A 16,436-nucleotide genomic window follows, 5' to 3' on the forward strand; every position below is an offset into this window, starting at 1 on the left:
TAAAGATTGGTGAAAGGGTTAGGTGAAGGGTATATGTGAAAAGGTGAATGGTTAAGGGGTATATGTGATGAAAGAAAGTGAAAGGGTATCACCTAGGTTAAAAGAAAAAAATGTGTGATCCAATTTTCGTTTATATACACCTTTTATTGTTATCTTTTTATTTTAATTGGATAAAAAGTGAAACATTGTAACGTATTCTAGGATATAGTCAAGTATTAAATTTAAAACTGAATGATTAAGGAAAAAAATAAATGTGAAAATAGTTAGAAGGTGATGCTGATATAACGAAAAAAATATAGGTGAAAAAGATAAACGATAACGATTGGTCTTAGTGACTCAAACATTTGCTAGCTGAAAAAATTTACAATCATCAAAAACTATTTTTGATAACGTTTTTTAACATAAAGAAAAGTGGATTGACTATTACAACCTATTTAAACTATTTTTGTGTGAACAGTAAAGTTAGCTGGCTCAGCTGTCTACCTGCCTGCTTAGTTTTTTTCTTTGTTTTTTTATATTTTTATTTATTTATTTTTTTGTGTCAATTTTAGTGTTTAAGTTACCGTGTTATGTAGATGTTACCTTAACTTCTTGAGTTTTATTTTTTTTAGGGTGGTAATATTTTAGTCTTTCACACTTAACCACAAAATCCTTTTAAAACCTTTTATTTTAACCATTAAAGTCTTATGTTCAACATTTAATATGTTATAACTTTAGTCTATTTTAATTTTCACAACCAAAGTTTTTAGCTTATATTTATCTTCTAAGAACATTGCAAGTTTATATTTTGTCATCAAAGCTTTATGTTTTAAGATTAACGGTGTATTATTTAACGATGTGTATTTTTGTATAATTGTAACGGTTGACATGTTGGAATTATTCACCCGCAATCAAGTCTATGTTCGGTTGTTATTCCGGTAAACGGCCGGGTATACCACTAGTTAACATAAAAACATTTGATACACACACACTGAGAGACACACACGCTCACTCTCCAACATGACGTAGCCGACCAGCTTCCCACGGCTATCCTCCGGCCGCACGTCGCCGTACATCTATCGCTGCCAGTTGAATCTTCACGATCTCCGGCAATCACATGACTGATGGTCAGAAACACACTTTTTGATGACCTAAGTTCCGACCGTTGAAAGTACAATCCGCCGTACTATCACAAACGCAGGTATGGTGCCTTCTTATATAATTATTATGTAATTTTTACAATTTTCCATTGATGTTGATGCTGTGAGATTAGCTAGATGTAATTATTATAAAGTAATTAAGGTTTGATGAGTATTTATACTGAAATTAATTTGTGCCTTTTGATTTAGGTTTTGTGAAAATTAGTGTAAATAAAAGTAGTTAATACAGTACTTATTAAAAGGGGCAAATTTGTGCCATTTTGAAGTCTTTATCTTTGGAATGTAGGATATGCTAATGTTTGATTTTTTTTTAGGTTTGTAATTTGTATTTTCCAGTTGACTATGGAATATAGCTTTTCTATCACATGAACAAGTGCAAAGTTTGTCATTTGTTCTTTCTATATTAGCTAACACAACTAAAATTGGTTTAGATAATTAGCTGCCAACGAAACTGATGTATATAAATTACAACATTTTGTTTGTTGTGGAAGGAAATTCCAATTCAAACCCGTCTTAGATATTGGCTGATCATATAAATCGTAGTTGGTTACATACTTATATTTTTGTTTTTTAAGAGAAAAGTCGAGTCGTATCTGCTTCTCCTATCTGGTGTTGGGTATAATATGGTACTGTCGAACTTGGACATTAATTTTGTTGACTCAAAGTTCTTGTCTGGTCTTCCATGGCAGGTTCTAAACGCCGTTACAAAAAAGCCTTTTTTAGTAATTTTGAAACTTGAAAGTTACGAGATCCTCTTCTATAATGCAATTAGATATTGTCTGGTTATACAATTGCATTTGTTAATGATCGGTCGTCGAAAAGAGCACATTGTCATAATAGAGTTTTACCGATGGCTCCAATAGTTACTGTTATTTTTTCAGCAGAAGGTCATTTATATTGTAGTGATTCTTGACGTGTTATAGTTGGAAGTTTACAGAAAGATTAAGGGTAGTAAATAAATGCTAAATTGGTGATATTAGAAGGCTTGATATTAGAAAGATTAACGTTCAAAAAATAAGAAGGCTTGTATGTGCTGTTCCCAAGGGCCGATTTACAAGATTAAAAGTGTTGCTAGATTCACACAAGCACAAGGTGGAATAGGCCGAGTTACATATATATTGAGCCTATAGATTAAATGAGTTCAGACGTTACTAATTAAACTTGTCATGCATCTGATGTTATAGCCAATAACTCATATCACTAATTATATTTGTATATGTTCTAAAGGAAGATCAAATGGTAAATTTGTTTGACTTGTAAGTTTGTTCGAGTAAAAGAAAATTGACCCGGAATTTGCGGGTTGTCACACTAAAGTAGTTCAAGGGAAAAAGAATAGACACCCTGGGTATCGGTAACGAAGCCCATCAAGGCATAACCAAAAACAGTCAGTCGACACCAGCAAATGGATCGGTGGCACTCCTAGCCATGGAATGCGCACAAAGACGTGTTGAAAGTTTTTGCGATTCTCCTGAAATTTGGAACAAATTGTTCGTGCTTTATCAAATCTAGATAGGCACTCTTGGAATTCGCCAGAGAGATCAGCTGCTTCGTAGTCATTTCCCTCAAAAGGGATCTCCTGTAGGTTGCATTGAAACACACCCTCAAGACATTCATTGATAAGCTTATCGGTCACATCTGCTTCACTGCTCAAGAACTCCCGAAGAATATTTTTGGCGGCTTCAAACTCTTGCTTTATTGTAAAAAAGTTGTCTACAATTCCAATTAAAAAAGGTTAGTGGGCAACTATTATGTAACCATATTCCAACTAAATTAAATCGGCCCACTAAAGTCCTCAACTTGAAAAATAACATTACCCATTGATTATTATATAACTATAACTTATACATTACATACCTTCAGATACTGAAGTACCGAGGTTATTCGTTGGGCATAATGGGTCTTCTATGTTGGACTTTTGGGGGAAATGACCCATTGTTTTGCGCCCCCTGGTCAAATCCCAAACAATCAAATCTATCTCATGATCGCTTATGAGACCGTCTACTTTGGCGCCAATCTTTGGACCTTTCACACTCAAAGTATTATTCTTCCACATGAACTCCCCATAGTAGGATATGAACCTATTTAAAACCTAGAAAACAAAAGCAATAACCATGTCAATTTCACCTATCAAACCAACCGAAGATCAAATGACATATATAAGGATGTGTGTTGGTAAAAATCAAACATACGGAGAATGGTCCCGTGAGTTCGTCATAGAAGGCGTTTATAACATAGAAGATCATTACATTTAGCGCGGAGGTTGAAAGAAGTCCCTTCGATGACCCAAGTATTGGTCGTTTTCTATATGAGCACCATGCTTTAAGAAGAATCACGCTCCTCTTAAACAAATGATCCTTCTTGAATCGTTCATTGGCCTACAAAAAATTATCAGACCAAGTTATTCACTTTTTGTAACATACAATTGCTTTTTCACCTTTATTTTATACGTAATAAATAAAAAGATACAAAGGAGAAAGATATGAACAATTAACTTTCAAAAGAAAAGGTCAACGACTAAAACTTACATATTCATAAAATGTTGTGGCACCCATTCCCATAAGTTGATTACTTGATAAATCTATATCGATCCCATTCACGTTACATTTCACTATCTTAACCTGCAATCCATAAGAAAATTACCAAAGATATATAAATATAACAATTAATACTTAACAAAAAAAAAAATAACATATTAAAAAATTGGATTACAAATTACCTTTGCATCGATTAATTGGACTTGTGCGATACGAGAGTTGGGCCTCTTGGCTTCCATCTCCAACAAGAACTTCACTTTTGATGTGATGTCAGTGTCCTCGAAAGGACTAAGTATAGTGAAATCTATGTCTCCATCCGGTAAAAACGTCTTAAGAGACGTTGACCCATATACACAAGCCTGTAATGTTCGTTCGAAGCATATACGTCAATATAAATGCCTACATTATCACTATATACATATCTAAACAAAAAGAAAATGCTATGTCTTACATGGCAGCCTAATGATCCCTCCACTAGCTGCTTGACAAAATATATCACTTGAACCCTCAAAGACTGTTGATTTAGTGAAGGGTATAACATTTGGAGAGAAGATTTGTCAATATATTCCTGAATCATGTTTATCCGCTCTGCATCCTTATGAGACTTCATAAATTTTAAATCTAACAAGCGAAGATACAATATACAATCAATCATAATACTTAAATTCTTTAAACTTTAAGACTAATAGTTGCGAATATCATATGTTCCCTCCTTAAAGCCTAAAATAACATTTAAACATGAAAATAACATACATAACATACCCAATTTTAAATCCTAAGACTCTTACATGTACTCATTTTCTCAAAATAAATTCAATAGGATTAACTTTACACATTTAAATCCCTAACCACCCCCTCACAATAAAAAGCATAAATTATCATTTTTATAGAATACTAATCTGGACCCTTATAAAACACATTATGATTATTTTTGTAAGTGCAATGTACATTATATAGCCAATGAATGTTATAATTATAAATAAAAATATTAATATTAATATCCATTACAAAACAAGTTTCATCATCAAATTAATATCCAGTATACAATAACATTCAAATTCCGATATATCCGTAGCAATATTTAAGTTACTTGTATTAATTTATGTTCCCATAACACATGTGCTTTTTACCATCTGCTTAGATTACGTGTAATCAACCAATTGCAAGAAAAACAAAGTAAGCCAATTGAGTAAATACCTTCAAGTCGTTGGGCTCCAATCATCAAAGATTGCTTTTCCATAACATCATTAGCAGATGATGATGATGTACTAGCCCCATTTGTATTAGACCTACATATATATATATAATTCAACAAAATAGTTTAGCAAAATCACTAGTTCTTTTCCAATAATATTCAAGAATGTAAAGTGGGTTTTTTTTTTTAATAAAAAAAATACAATGGCTTTACCCATTCTTAGAATTAATGAACTTGTGATCAATAATATTCAAGAATGTAAAGTGGGTTTTTTATATATATAAAAAAAGAACACAATGGCTTAATTACCCATCCTTAGAATTAGTGAACTTGTGATCATCACAGCCAATTCGTTTCTCCACCTTCTTCGACTGATAGAATACACAATCTACATTCAAAAAGAGTTTAACACTAATAAGTTAAAGATGTACAATTACTTTTAAAATTTTAAAGAATTTAAAAGGGGGATTTTACTAAACTGATATATTAATTAAATAACTAAAAGAAAGAATGTAAAGATAGACCAAACTGTTTGACCCATTTCTTTCCTGTTGGGCCAGGTACTATTAATCTGTTGATTGTAGACCAAACTTGTTAAATATTATAGCCCAATACACATAATAACGAGACTACAACTCACTAATAATAATGAATTAAATGATTAAATCACAGTTATTGTAATTTCGTGGATCAATCAAGAAAATAAAAAAAAAATTAGAAATTTTTTTTATTAACATCAATCTTATAATTTAAAGAATGCAAAAGGAACTCATACACTAAAAGTTTAAAGATTTACAAAAAATAACAATGTAAATTAAGATTTTTTTTTTAACATTATTTTGTGTACGGCTAGTAAAACAATATAAACCAATGAGGGTTTAGGAAATTACCTTCAACTTGTTGATCTCCAATGATTAACTTGTTGATTTTTTTCTCTATAGCATCATTCGGCGATGATGATGATGTACAACTCGTACCAGCCCTCTTATCGATAATGCCATGATTATACCTACACATATGCATATATAATAATTCAATATATCGATCAATTTAACAAGAATGCAAGTGGGGTTAATTAATTTTTTTTTCTCAAGAAGTTGCTTACGAATTCTTGGCATTGTTGAAGTTCTCATCATCACGTCCATTTGTTGGCTCCATCATTAATCGAAAGAATTGATTAAACTGCATTGGAAAATTTTTTTAACATTAATACATTAAAAATTTAACATTAAAACAACAATGTAATTAATTAAAGATCATAGCAAGAATTATACTCAGAGAAAGTATGCAAAGATCGGTTGGGAGAGAGTTTGAAAGTATTTTTTTTAATTATGGAAACAAAGGAGTTGAAGAGCCGTGTGTATGGCGGTTTGTTTAAATATTTATATTACCGTGAGAAATAATTAAGCTAATTTGTTTCTAACGGTAAAATTATTTCTGTTTCGAAAGGTTACCGTGAGTGAGTAAGTCGGTTAGTACCTTTGGTTTGTTTTTGAAAGGAGCTTAGTTTTGTTCGTGAAATAGATACCGTGGCCAAGAAGTTTAATTTCTTTCTAATATGTAAGAGTATCTGTACGTTGCGTTATTAGTTGCTATTTAGTATACGTGACATCACATTGATATCTAATTATCGGGCAATATGTAAAACTTGAACTACGCGTATATGAGATGAAACCCGAGACTCTCGAAAAGCCGACGCCTAATAATTCACGTTTACAAATATAGTAAATGAGATTCGAACCTTAGTGGATAAAGAGGATGTGAAAAAAAAAAAAAGAGTGGTGAAAATATTTTAAGGAATGAGTGATGTATATTGAAAATTATTTTATTAAGTGTATTATAAGTTAAATTAGTTTTAGATAAATTAATTAATTTATTATAATAATATTTAAGTGACATGTGTTTTTTAATTTGTTTTAGATAAATTAATTAATTTATTATAATAATATTTTTTATACTTATCAAAAAGTAGTACAGTACTATATAAATATAATTTATTTGGAAAGATATCCATAAGTATAGTTTTGTTTAAAAAGACAATATTGCCCCTTGATGGGTATATATCTGCATTGATGATTGTAGTCTTCGAATTTATCATAATTTTTATATATAATTTCAGGGTAAATCTGTTTTTGGTGTTTAGTATGTAACATGGATTGTAGGATGATTTGTAGATCGGGAGAAAATCAACCTAAGCTTTAGTAAGTAGAAGTCAAAAAATGATATTTGTTTGGGCAAAATTTTGGTTTATACTTTTATATGTTTTCTTGAATATAAATCGAAACTTTATTGATTTCTATGTGGCTGATGTGTTACTGTAGATGGATTGTAGTTTGTGAAGTGTTTTTTTGGGATCTAATTATGATTGAAATCATATATTAGGGATTTTCCCTGTATGTGAGGAGATAATTTGTTTGACAAAATATCCAGTACTTTGTATATTTGACTTCTTTTTTTGGTAATTTGCAGAAAGATGGAACTTACATGTTTTACTTGGAAGGTTTTATCCCAAAATCTGTCAATTAGCTCAACAAGTTGGTGAAGATATAATGAATGTTGTCTGAAACACCGTCTTTCTTGAATGGTATTCAGAGTCTGATAATGTAAGTTAATCATCTCCCATTTTCTCGACTTGCCAGTAATCTGTACCTTCTACTTGTAAAATGTACTAGATATCTACGTGGAATATTTGAGGTAATAGTATACTAATGTATTCCTTAAATCATCATTACAAAGATTGTTTCTGTAGTTTTGGAAATCTATGGAAAGATTCTGACAATCCTAATCAAAATCGTTGGGTACAACAAGTGTTGAAAGATGACCATCATGTCTCACAAACAGAGGCTTCGATGAAAATCCCATCTTGGTCGACAATTGTAAATGAGAAAGGCGAACTAAATGTGCCTGCGTAAGTTCCTGTCCTCAAATATCAGTCTTGTATGTTGGCATACATTTAGTGATCAATTTATTTATTAGTAAATACTTATAGAGTCAGGGGCTGTTCATTTTAGTTACCTCATTATTATAATTTCAAGCAGCAGAAGCACACCTAAACACTATTTTTCACGGCCCGCCTCACTTAGTTACCTTGGCTGTTTCCCTTTCTGTAGGGTTGACGCTATAAAAATCCTAGTTTTTGGTCCCGTGTATGTTTTCCTTCTCATGAAGTCATAGAATCATTTCTTGTTAAGTCATGGACTGTATTTCTTTGTAATTCTTTCAGGACAAAATACACATTTTCTTTTTTCCATATTAGTCAAGCATCTTGATCACAAGAATGTCCTAAAAAAAACCTGATATGCAGCTTGACATTATAGAGGTTACCATCTCACTTGCACGACAAACGAAGGTAGAAGCTTCAGTTGCGATTGTTCCTAAATAGTTTTTGAGTAGGCTAGGAAAGAAAGAAGAAATGATAGAGCGAAATGGGTTGGTTGCCCAAATATCTGATCTGATCATGGGGGATAGCACAAGGGCTTAAGGCATTGGTTTGCTAAATCGACATGGTGCAATAACGGATATCATTAGACATCTTAGAAAAAGCGTACACTTGACTCTAGACGATGCTGACCTGGGAGCTGATGTAATCAAATGGAACAAAAAGTTTCATGAACTTGTAGATGAGTGCCTAGTGGAGTTATCCTCTAAGGTCTTGTTCATTTCCTTTTTGTACTCCAAAAAGTTTGTTTTCTATTTATTAATGTGAATTAAGTTGATCTTGGTCAAACAGGTTGGTGACGTGTGTCCAATTTTTGACATTATGGCTGGGATGCTAGAAAATGTATCAAGTAATACAGTTGTAGGAAGAACTACAGTTGCTGCTGTTTACTGAACTGCTCAAATTGTAGCTTCATTGCCTAATATGGCATACAACAATAAGGTAGTGACCCATATATCTGTATCTATACATTTATGGACTACTTTCATAGAAAGGCAACCACTCTGATCTTTTTCTTTGTAGGCATTTCTAGAAGCATTGTTTCATCAGTTGCTTCCTCTCATGGTCCATCAAGATCATGAAACCCGAGTTGGAGCTCATCGAATCTTCTGTTGTTCTTCTTCCTTCTTCTGTTTGCCCACGGTCTTCAAGTCTTGTGCCAGCTGGTGGAGATCCAGACAAGACTGCAGTTCCGCGGTCACTGTCACGAACGGTTTCTGTCTTTTCTTCTTCAGCTGCTCTTTTTGGGAAGATGAAAAAGGGTGGCCCTTTAATGACCAACAACGTTAGTAAGCAAAAATCAAATAATACAGAATGAAGTCAAGCTATAGCCAAACATATTCAATAAAGATAGATACAAATCCTGCAAACAATTTAAACGAGGGTGGGGTAGGTTTTTTCTTCCATTTGTTTTGGATAATGTGTCGTCCTTTTCTTTTCTTTACTTTAAAAAGTCAACAATTTTTTGCCCAGGAAGCGGTTATCCTTAGGCTCAATTCTCACCAGATATTACTCCTCCTATCTTCAATCTATGTCATTTTCATTGCTTGATACTTCTCTTGCTGAAGCAGGTATCTTCTTAAATATATAGCTCAAGATATGCATCCTGAAGAGCTTATGCTAGTCGGCTTGTTGAGTTTCCAATTTTATTATTATTGCAGGATCACTGCCAGCATCACGTAGGAGATCACTGTTCACTTTGGCGACTACAATGATAATCATTTCTGGGAAAGCATTTAGTATTGTTCCTCTCGTTCCAGTTGCAAAGGCTACACTTCCAAACAAGATGGTATGTTAAATACTTATTCTGTCTACTTGTCCTATGTTACTATTGATATGGAAAATCAATTCCAGAAGTTCGTGTTTTTCGCGTTAGTAAAGTAAACATTCTTTTGTTATTTATAAAACCAAAAAACAATTAGTGGTTGTGGTTTGTTGTATGTTAATAGGTGGATCCATACTTGTGCTTGATTGAAGATTGCAAGCTGACTGTTGGAACTGGGTCAGGTAGTATCAGTTTCGGGTCTAAGGAAGATGATCAGTCTGCTCTGAAATCCCTTTCAGCAATAAAGTTCACAGAAGATCAGTCAATAGAATCACTGGCTGCTACAATCGTTAAGCACTTGGAATCTGTCTCCGAGGTAAAAAATGTATTTTCATTTATATCGTATAAGCATTTTTATGTAGCTGGTCATATCTTTTTACTTTAATACTTCTATTATAGGTTAGACCATCAATTAGAGTGTCAGAGATAATATTGCGAAGGGCGATGGTTTATATTTTTGGCATATTTCAACCTAAAACCGAATGCTTCTTGCTGCTAATACAAATTGTTGATTGTTAATCGTTGTCAATAAGATTCTTGTGATTAATCCAGGTTTATTGTACTATATATATATATATATATATATATATATACCTTGGTTAGAAAGTGAGTCAACAAACATTGAGGTGATTTATTATATGTTTTAAATTTTAATTGTCTTATTAATAGTTCATTTTTAAATTAAAGATTTAAGTTTTATGCATTGCATACACTTCATGCCACTTGAATCAAGATTCAAATGTGACAATTAAATACATATATCTCCTTTAGAGGCTGTGATGTTTTCTCTCTTGTGATATTATATGAGAGTATTGTCACCTATTTGTTTTATAATTGTTTTGTTTGGTTAGAAGTTCTGAAGGTTGGTTTTAACTATTTTGAAGTTTCTTCTTTTTTCGTTTATGTTTTCTTCCCTATTGGACTGCATAGTAAGTGAACATAAAGTCTTAAAGGACTTCATTTCATTAATCTATTCCGTTAATTGTTATGCAGTCCAAGATTGAGTTCTAGCAATACGTCCAAGTCCAAGATTGTGTTCTAGCAAGATTCTGGGTAAAATCCCATATAAGGAAGTTTGATGTTGTAACTATCAAAGTACTTAAACTTTTGCAGTTTGATGTTGTATCACTCCGGTTTCATACCAACATATGCCATTGCAACGGTGGTGGGTGGCATTTAGAGGTTGTATTTTTGACCCATTGACTGGTTAATGGGTCAATCCATGTATTACTATTTGATTTCAACAGGTCAAATTGGAAAAGAAAAGGGGTCGAACTGTCAAAGGTTTGCCTAAAGTGCTGTTATTTTTTTATTTTTTTTAGGGGTAAAAGCCCAAAGAGTTTTTTGCTGTGCGAAATCATGGGTTACCTAACCTCTGTTTAAAAATGTTCGAGACAAGTGTTTTGGGTCGCCCAACATACAAGTATGTTTACTTTTTGTGTTCAGTATTCATTTTGATCCTTTTCCAAATATAGTGCTATTCATGTTTAATTTGTTGATGTTTATGACCAATCAGAAGACAGGTACATGAGAGAAGGCAGCAATAGGGGCGGTGCCGGGTGGCAGATGATAGATATGCTTGCGTACGGGCTTTTGTTTAAGCTCTCTGCGTTGTTTCAGTTTTTCTATATCTCTTTGATGTTTAAATAGTTTTTGCATTGGAAGTAAATTCCTTTAAATGGTTGTAGATAACTCAAGAAAAAGTTAATCCCTTTATTATTATTTTGTAATTAAATTGTTATTATATTTTATTTTTAAATTGTTATTATCATAAATTGTTATTATAAACAAGCATATCAAGTGGAATGTAGCTACTAGTCCAATTAACTCAAGTAGTATGGTTTTGCGTTTTCTACTACAGTATATACAATCAACTAGAAATTTAACCGGGCGTTGCCCTGGATCGTCGTCCCATTATGCGAACATTCATTTAGCATTACTTAAAAATTTGAACACTTAAAGTTTATTGTAAGGGGTAGAAAGTTAAAATAACGGGTATCCAAAGTTGAAAAAACTAAAAGTTCGATGATAAAAGTTAGAAACCTTATAATAAAAGATAGAAAGTAAAATATAAAGTAACTCATTTAAATTTGTATAAAAATGTTAGATGCAAGTAATAAAAGAAAAAGTTAAGTGGTAAAAATATGAAATGTTAAAATCGTATACTATCGTAAAAAAAAATCAGAAAAAGACGAAATAGCTGATGTCTTTCGGGTATTGTAGCTCAGACTGATCTTTTTTGTATAAATATAGATAATGAGTTTGTACATTCATGCAACAACAAAATATCGTCACTAAGTAACTACTGGTTATTAAGGGGTACCGCCACAACGGTAGGTATTTGACTATGTTATAAAGTAAGTTATTCCCCAAACCGCATAACTCCTCCAAACTGCATTTTTGAAACTCAAGGTCATTAGTTTTGCATCACAATCATTTGTAACACGCACGCCAAATTGAGACCAATCCCATTTTCTGAAATGGAGATGGTCAATCAGTCCAAAACTCGTGCAATATGTGTTGACGCGCTAACAATCTCCTAAAATGTAAATGGATCGATCCCTATAATTTTTATGGTAAATTACACGGCAGTAATTACTGTATGAAAAATCCACGACATTTACTTTGATTTTATCTAACCAAATAGGAATCGAATAAAAGTTTACAAATATTAACATAAAGAGGTAGAGACAAGAAGTGTGATATACATAGACAGGCATGGTGTATTGCTGGATCCAATGCCTTCAATTGTTCCATTATTACCCCGCTTCTTCAATAACTGTTTGAAAATAAACCAGAGAGACAGAGAATGTATTATATTTATACACATGTAGCTAAAATTAGTTAAATCAAAAAAAAAAAAAGTGTACCTCTTTCCTTTATGAAGGTTATTGTGCTTGGGTGTTCGTCACGATGTATTGCTTCAACCAACGAATTCAAGTCAGTGAAGTGTTGTTTGGCTTCTGAAACGTGAGTCAAGACAAACCTAATGTCGAATAGGCCTCGGTCTTCTTGTTTCAGTAGCTTTTCGTATGGATGCTGGAAAAAAAGGAAAGCTAATGTTGAGGAAAGATTGTGATTTCTCACAATACACAAAGTTATCAAGGAATAATGCGAAGTATTTCATAGAAGAAAAATCATAAAATCTTACTTTAAGTCTATGAAGCCTTTGATTTTTCAACCACATACAATGAGCTTCCAGTCTTAAGGTTAGTGATAGCGGCCGGCAACACCAAAGTAAAGCATCTACAACATCTTCAAAATCTTGTAAATCGTAAAATGCTACGTGCAGATGCTTGAGTTCATAAGGTGGTGAGTTGATCCCCATTAATTCGTTGACATTTATGCCGTCCTGTAAGAAAGAAAATTCGTAAATAATGAGTTATAACCAAGTAATAACACATCCAAATATGCATCAGAGTAAAAACTAACCTCGTTCACACCAATATGCAGCTTCAAAACTTCGATTCCTTGATATTTGCCCAAAAAGAACCTCAACTTCTGAAACCAAATAGCGTCAACATGAAAGAATAATGTGTTGATTCGCATAAATTTAGTTGGACGGACCGAATCCTCCTTTGTAAAAGGAGTGGAAAGATACTTTTGCCCACGACATGAACCACAGCCAGAATAATCGAACAGAAGCAAATTAGGGGCATTGATATCAATTTCATCTAGGTCACAATCAGATTGTAGTGCCAAGCTCCTCAAGGATGGAATTGAAAGCCTCCACTTATCTCTACTAGAACACAAAAACAAATTTTGGATGAAACGGAGGCTGGATAAAAGGTCAACAAAATTTGGTTCTGACAGATGCCCGAAGTAACAGAATGTTTTAAGCTTTTCGCACGAAGCTAAGTTCATAAGTGTCGGCTTCTGTATGTTTCCATCCACAAGAAGATAACCTAGATTTGGAGCTGCGATATCTATCCTATCAATTGGAACCGCAATTCTAATTTGAACCTTTTGAAGGGTTTGATGTGCATTAACACAAATTCTGTTGAAGCCGTCGCAGTGTTTAATTTTAAGTTCTTCCAGAACGGGGCAACTATCGATTAGATATGTCATCACTTCACCATCTATTGGTACATTTTTAAGGGACAACAACTTCAGAGATGTGAACATCCTAGTATAAACCATCAATGTCGAAGGCAGCTCACAATTACATAATTTCAAAGACAACAACGAAGAAGCAAATAAGAGTTGGGTAGGCAAATGATACATCTGCTGACCCTTGCGATAGGCAACTTCCAGAACTAACACCTGCACACCTTTTTGAAGAACTAACCTAACACATTTGTCAATAATATCTCTATGGGTAGGCTCACGTATGCGTGCACAGATGTCTAATGTGTGTAGACTGGTGTTTTGCTCGTATAATCTTGACGTGGTATACTTAACATATTTGAAAAAATTACCCGATAGACGTAACCAGTTAAACTTCAAAATCGGTAAAGAAGCTGTTAGAGAATACCAGTTCTTTGACAATACACTCACTCGAACAAGTGTTTTTGGACGATCTGAAAGAAACGACAGTACGTGGTGAATAATAGAATCTGGAAGTTGCGAAATCCGGTCCACTGTATCAATCGTGCTTTCCTCCATCTTCTTTTTAACTCCTTCCCTGTATCTAAAGTTAAATTCAAGAAATTAGTGCATAAAAGTGTAACAAATCAACCTTGTTCGCTTAATTTTTTGTTACGCGTATAAACAAATAATAAGTAACAGGTAAATCTTTTTTATGAATGATGTATCTGATCACCTAAATGACAAGTAACAAAACAGACAAAGTTTACTACATACACACAACACTATCACACCTATTTACACTAGAAAAATTAAACTATCTGCCTAAGTACATGGATACAAACTTGACCAACCAAACAACTAGGGCCTAATAAAACAAACAAATTAGGGGTAGGGTTAATGCGAGAACCAAAACATGGATCGTCCCACGCTAGCACTTCCGGGTAATGTGAATTTACTACAATAGTATATAATGTTAATTAGAAAGTCCAATGGTAAGGAATACCAGCAGCCACGTGATTAATTTGGAAAAATTTTCATGACAAGTATCGAGCAAGATCACTCAAGCAAAATAATGTTAGAAAATCATGTTTTATCAACTTTATAACTAAAACGAGATGCAAGATTAAATACCAACATGTACACACGCACATACATATATTATATAAACGTTCATATTCATATATATGTAAGACAGATTGATAAGACGTGATTAAAAGTTATACCTTTGCAAATTGGTGGATACGTATATGATGAGATCTAATATTATGAATATCCCTCTATGAATAAACCACGTCTACAAAACCACCAGATACCAAGGCTTGTTTGTCGAAAACCGGAAAAAGAGAAGTTTTGGTCCTTTAATAACGAAACTGAAAAACCACAACGACTCTATATATAAGAAAAAGAGAAGTTTTCGTCCTGGGATGTGTGGCTGACTCAAACTCAATCACTCGAATTATATATAAAGGGCCCTTTGATAGAAAAAAGAAAAAAAGGAAACATTCCTCTTAATTTTTCTTAAATTACTCTTTATTATTAATAGGAAACCGAGACTTCCTTCTATTTCTTTCATGATTTGGCATTAACATCACAATAACTCGCCTAATATATTATTTATGGAAAAGGATTCTCTCAAGTTAGACTAGCATGGGCTAATCTTGGTCATTGGATGAAAATCAAGGATCAGATTCGAAAGTCCTGGGTTTCATCTCAGGCATGCGTGGTTCGAGCATCGCATACTGCCCAATTGTATGTCATTGTGATGTCTCGAATACTAACTGGTAACTAATAACTCGTTGTTAAAAAAAAATGTATATTATACAACTATGTTTGGATACTTTTAATTTTATAAGTCTCGTGATACTTATGTCTAAAATTATGTGGTTTCAATAAAATTTACTTTCTAATTTGAATTTCATATTAAAATATAAGGATGATACCATACATATACCCTTTTAAATCACAAATAAGAAAAGATTAAAATGCTCATTTATATGAATTGTTTTACATCTAAAGCTTTCATATAACTTTAACTTGTTAAATTTAAAGTAGTGAATAACATTATGTCAGACATTTTCTTGAACATTCGATCGTAGAACCATTCATCCCTAATGGTCTCTACGTGAATGCCACCATATGGATTACAGGGAAAACCCCTAATAGCCCGCCAAAGAGCACAACAACTAATTAAGGGTAGAATCTTCACTCTCTTAAACGGAGGGACTTAGGATACCAATGGGTATTACCATAATGATATTATATTTATTTATTTTTTTGCAAAGATATCGATATTTTTTCACTAACATTACATTCTAAAAATATAAGGGTTAACTGTTTGAAAAGTGCTTCAATTTTGATACTTTTGTTTTTTGGGACTCCAACAAAAAAAACTTCTATTCGGGAAAATGAAACTGGATAAAATAACTTTTGTGGGGGACAAACCAGTTTTTGCTGATGTGTATTGTAACTAGCCTTTTTTTTTTTCTTTTATACATAATCATCCGACCCTTTCCACGTGGAGTCTATTTCTATTTATTTAAATAAATATAACCCTACATTAAAACAAACCCAATAACAAGCATCATGCCATCATCCATCTGATTAAAATTCTATGACCCAATTCCTAATTCTTTTCGTTACAAACTCATTATTTCCATTTTCATATTTCATTACAACACATACCAATCACCACTCTATATTCGATTAGATATATGTTCTAAAATTAAGAAGAAGAAAACGACAACTATATTATTAGATATATGATCGATTCAATTTA

General features: G+C 32.9%; 3 protein-coding genes across 6 annotated transcripts; 1 reads left to right on the plus strand and 2 right to left on the minus strand.

Annotated features, from left to right (window-relative positions):
* Positions 1–2,985: 2,985 nt before the first annotated feature.
* Positions 2,986–6,026, minus strand: LOC122609475. The gene is made up of 9 exons (XM_043782520.1): positions 5,974–6,026; positions 5,759–5,877; positions 5,178–5,256; positions 4,871–4,962; positions 4,125–4,294; positions 3,856–4,032; positions 3,665–3,757; positions 3,329–3,514; positions 2,986–3,228 (listed from the first exon to the last, which is right to left on the minus strand). The coding sequence occupies exons 1-9, from the start codon at positions 6,024–6,026 to the stop codon at positions 2,986–2,988; spliced, it is 1,212 nt and encodes a 403-aa protein (XP_043638455.1).
* A 968-nt stretch (positions 6,027–6,994) lies between these two features.
* LOC122608304 lies at positions 6,995–11,355 on the plus strand. 4 transcript variants are annotated; one of them, XR_006325201.1, is made up of 11 exons: positions 7,322–7,471; positions 7,605–7,776; positions 8,173–8,517; positions 8,599–8,748; positions 8,830–9,195; positions 9,280–9,377; positions 9,468–9,595; positions 9,756–9,947; positions 10,625–10,813; positions 10,954–11,054; positions 11,148–11,355. XR_006325201.1 is itself a non-coding variant. In XM_043781395.1 (10 exons), the coding sequence occupies exons 7-10, from the start codon at positions 9,338–9,340 to the stop codon at positions 10,148–10,150; spliced, it is 480 nt and encodes a 159-aa protein (XP_043637330.1). In that variant the 5' UTR covers positions 6,995–7,069; positions 7,338–7,471; positions 7,605–7,776; positions 8,173–8,517; positions 8,599–8,748; positions 8,830–9,195; positions 9,280–9,337; the 3' UTR covers positions 10,151–10,300. The 4 variants fall into 4 exon arrangements, 1 of the variants encoding a protein (XP_043637330.1); XR_006325203.1 differs by having other exon boundaries at positions 11,151–11,355; XR_006325202.1 differs by having other exon boundaries at positions 9,814–9,947.
* An 869-nt stretch (positions 11,356–12,224) lies between these two features.
* On the minus strand, positions 12,225–13,497 carry LOC122609554. The gene is made up of 4 exons (XM_043782583.1): positions 13,064–13,497; positions 12,783–12,983; positions 12,502–12,670; positions 12,225–12,410 (listed from the first exon to the last, which is right to left on the minus strand). Exons 1-4 carry the CDS (start codon positions 13,493–13,495, stop codon positions 12,391–12,393), a joined length of 822 nt encoding a protein of 273 aa, XP_043638518.1. The 5' UTR covers positions 13,496–13,497; the 3' UTR covers positions 12,225–12,390.
* Between the last annotated feature and the right edge of the window lie 2,939 nt (positions 13,498–16,436).

This window comes from Erigeron canadensis, chromosome 7 (genome assembly GCF_010389155.1).
Source record: "Erigeron canadensis isolate Cc75 chromosome 7, C_canadensis_v1, whole genome shotgun sequence".
Taxonomy (NCBI): domain Eukaryota; kingdom Viridiplantae; phylum Streptophyta; class Magnoliopsida; order Asterales; family Asteraceae; genus Erigeron; species Erigeron canadensis.

Coding starts and splice junctions, on each gene's coding strand:
- LOC122608304 (XM_043781395.1), top strand. CDS start 9,338: ATGTCATTTTCATTGCTTGATACTTCTCTTGCTGAAGCAG. Junction 9,596..9,755: donor CTACACTTCCAAACAAGATG/GTATGTTAAATA, acceptor GTATGTTAATAG/GTGGATCCATACTTGTGCTT. Junction 9,948..10,030: donor ACTTGGAATCTGTCTCCGAG/GTAAAAAATGTA, acceptor CTTCTATTATAG/GTTAGACCATCAATTAGAGT.
- LOC122609554 (XM_043782583.1), bottom strand. CDS start 13,495: ATGAACTTAGCTTCGTGCGAAAAGCTTAAAACATTCTGTTACTTCGGG. Junction 12,671..12,782: donor AAAGGCTTCATAGACTTAAA/GTAAGATTTTAT, acceptor CTTTTTTTCCAG/CATCCATACGAAAAGCTACT. Junction 12,411..12,501: donor AACCTTCATAAAGGAAAGAG/GTACACTTTTTT, acceptor ATTTTCAAACAG/TTATTGAAGAAGCGGGGTAA.
- LOC122609475 (XM_043782520.1), bottom strand. CDS start 6,026: ATGGAGCCAACAAATGGACGTGATGATGAGAACTTCAACAATGCCAAG. Junction 4,963..5,177: donor TTCACTAATTCTAAGGATGG/GTAATTAAGCCA, acceptor ATATATATGTAG/GTCTAATACAAATGGGGCTA. Junction 4,295..4,870: donor TGGAGCCCAACGACTTGAAG/GTATTTACTCAA, acceptor TTCGCTTGTTAG/ATTTAAAATTTATGAAGTCT.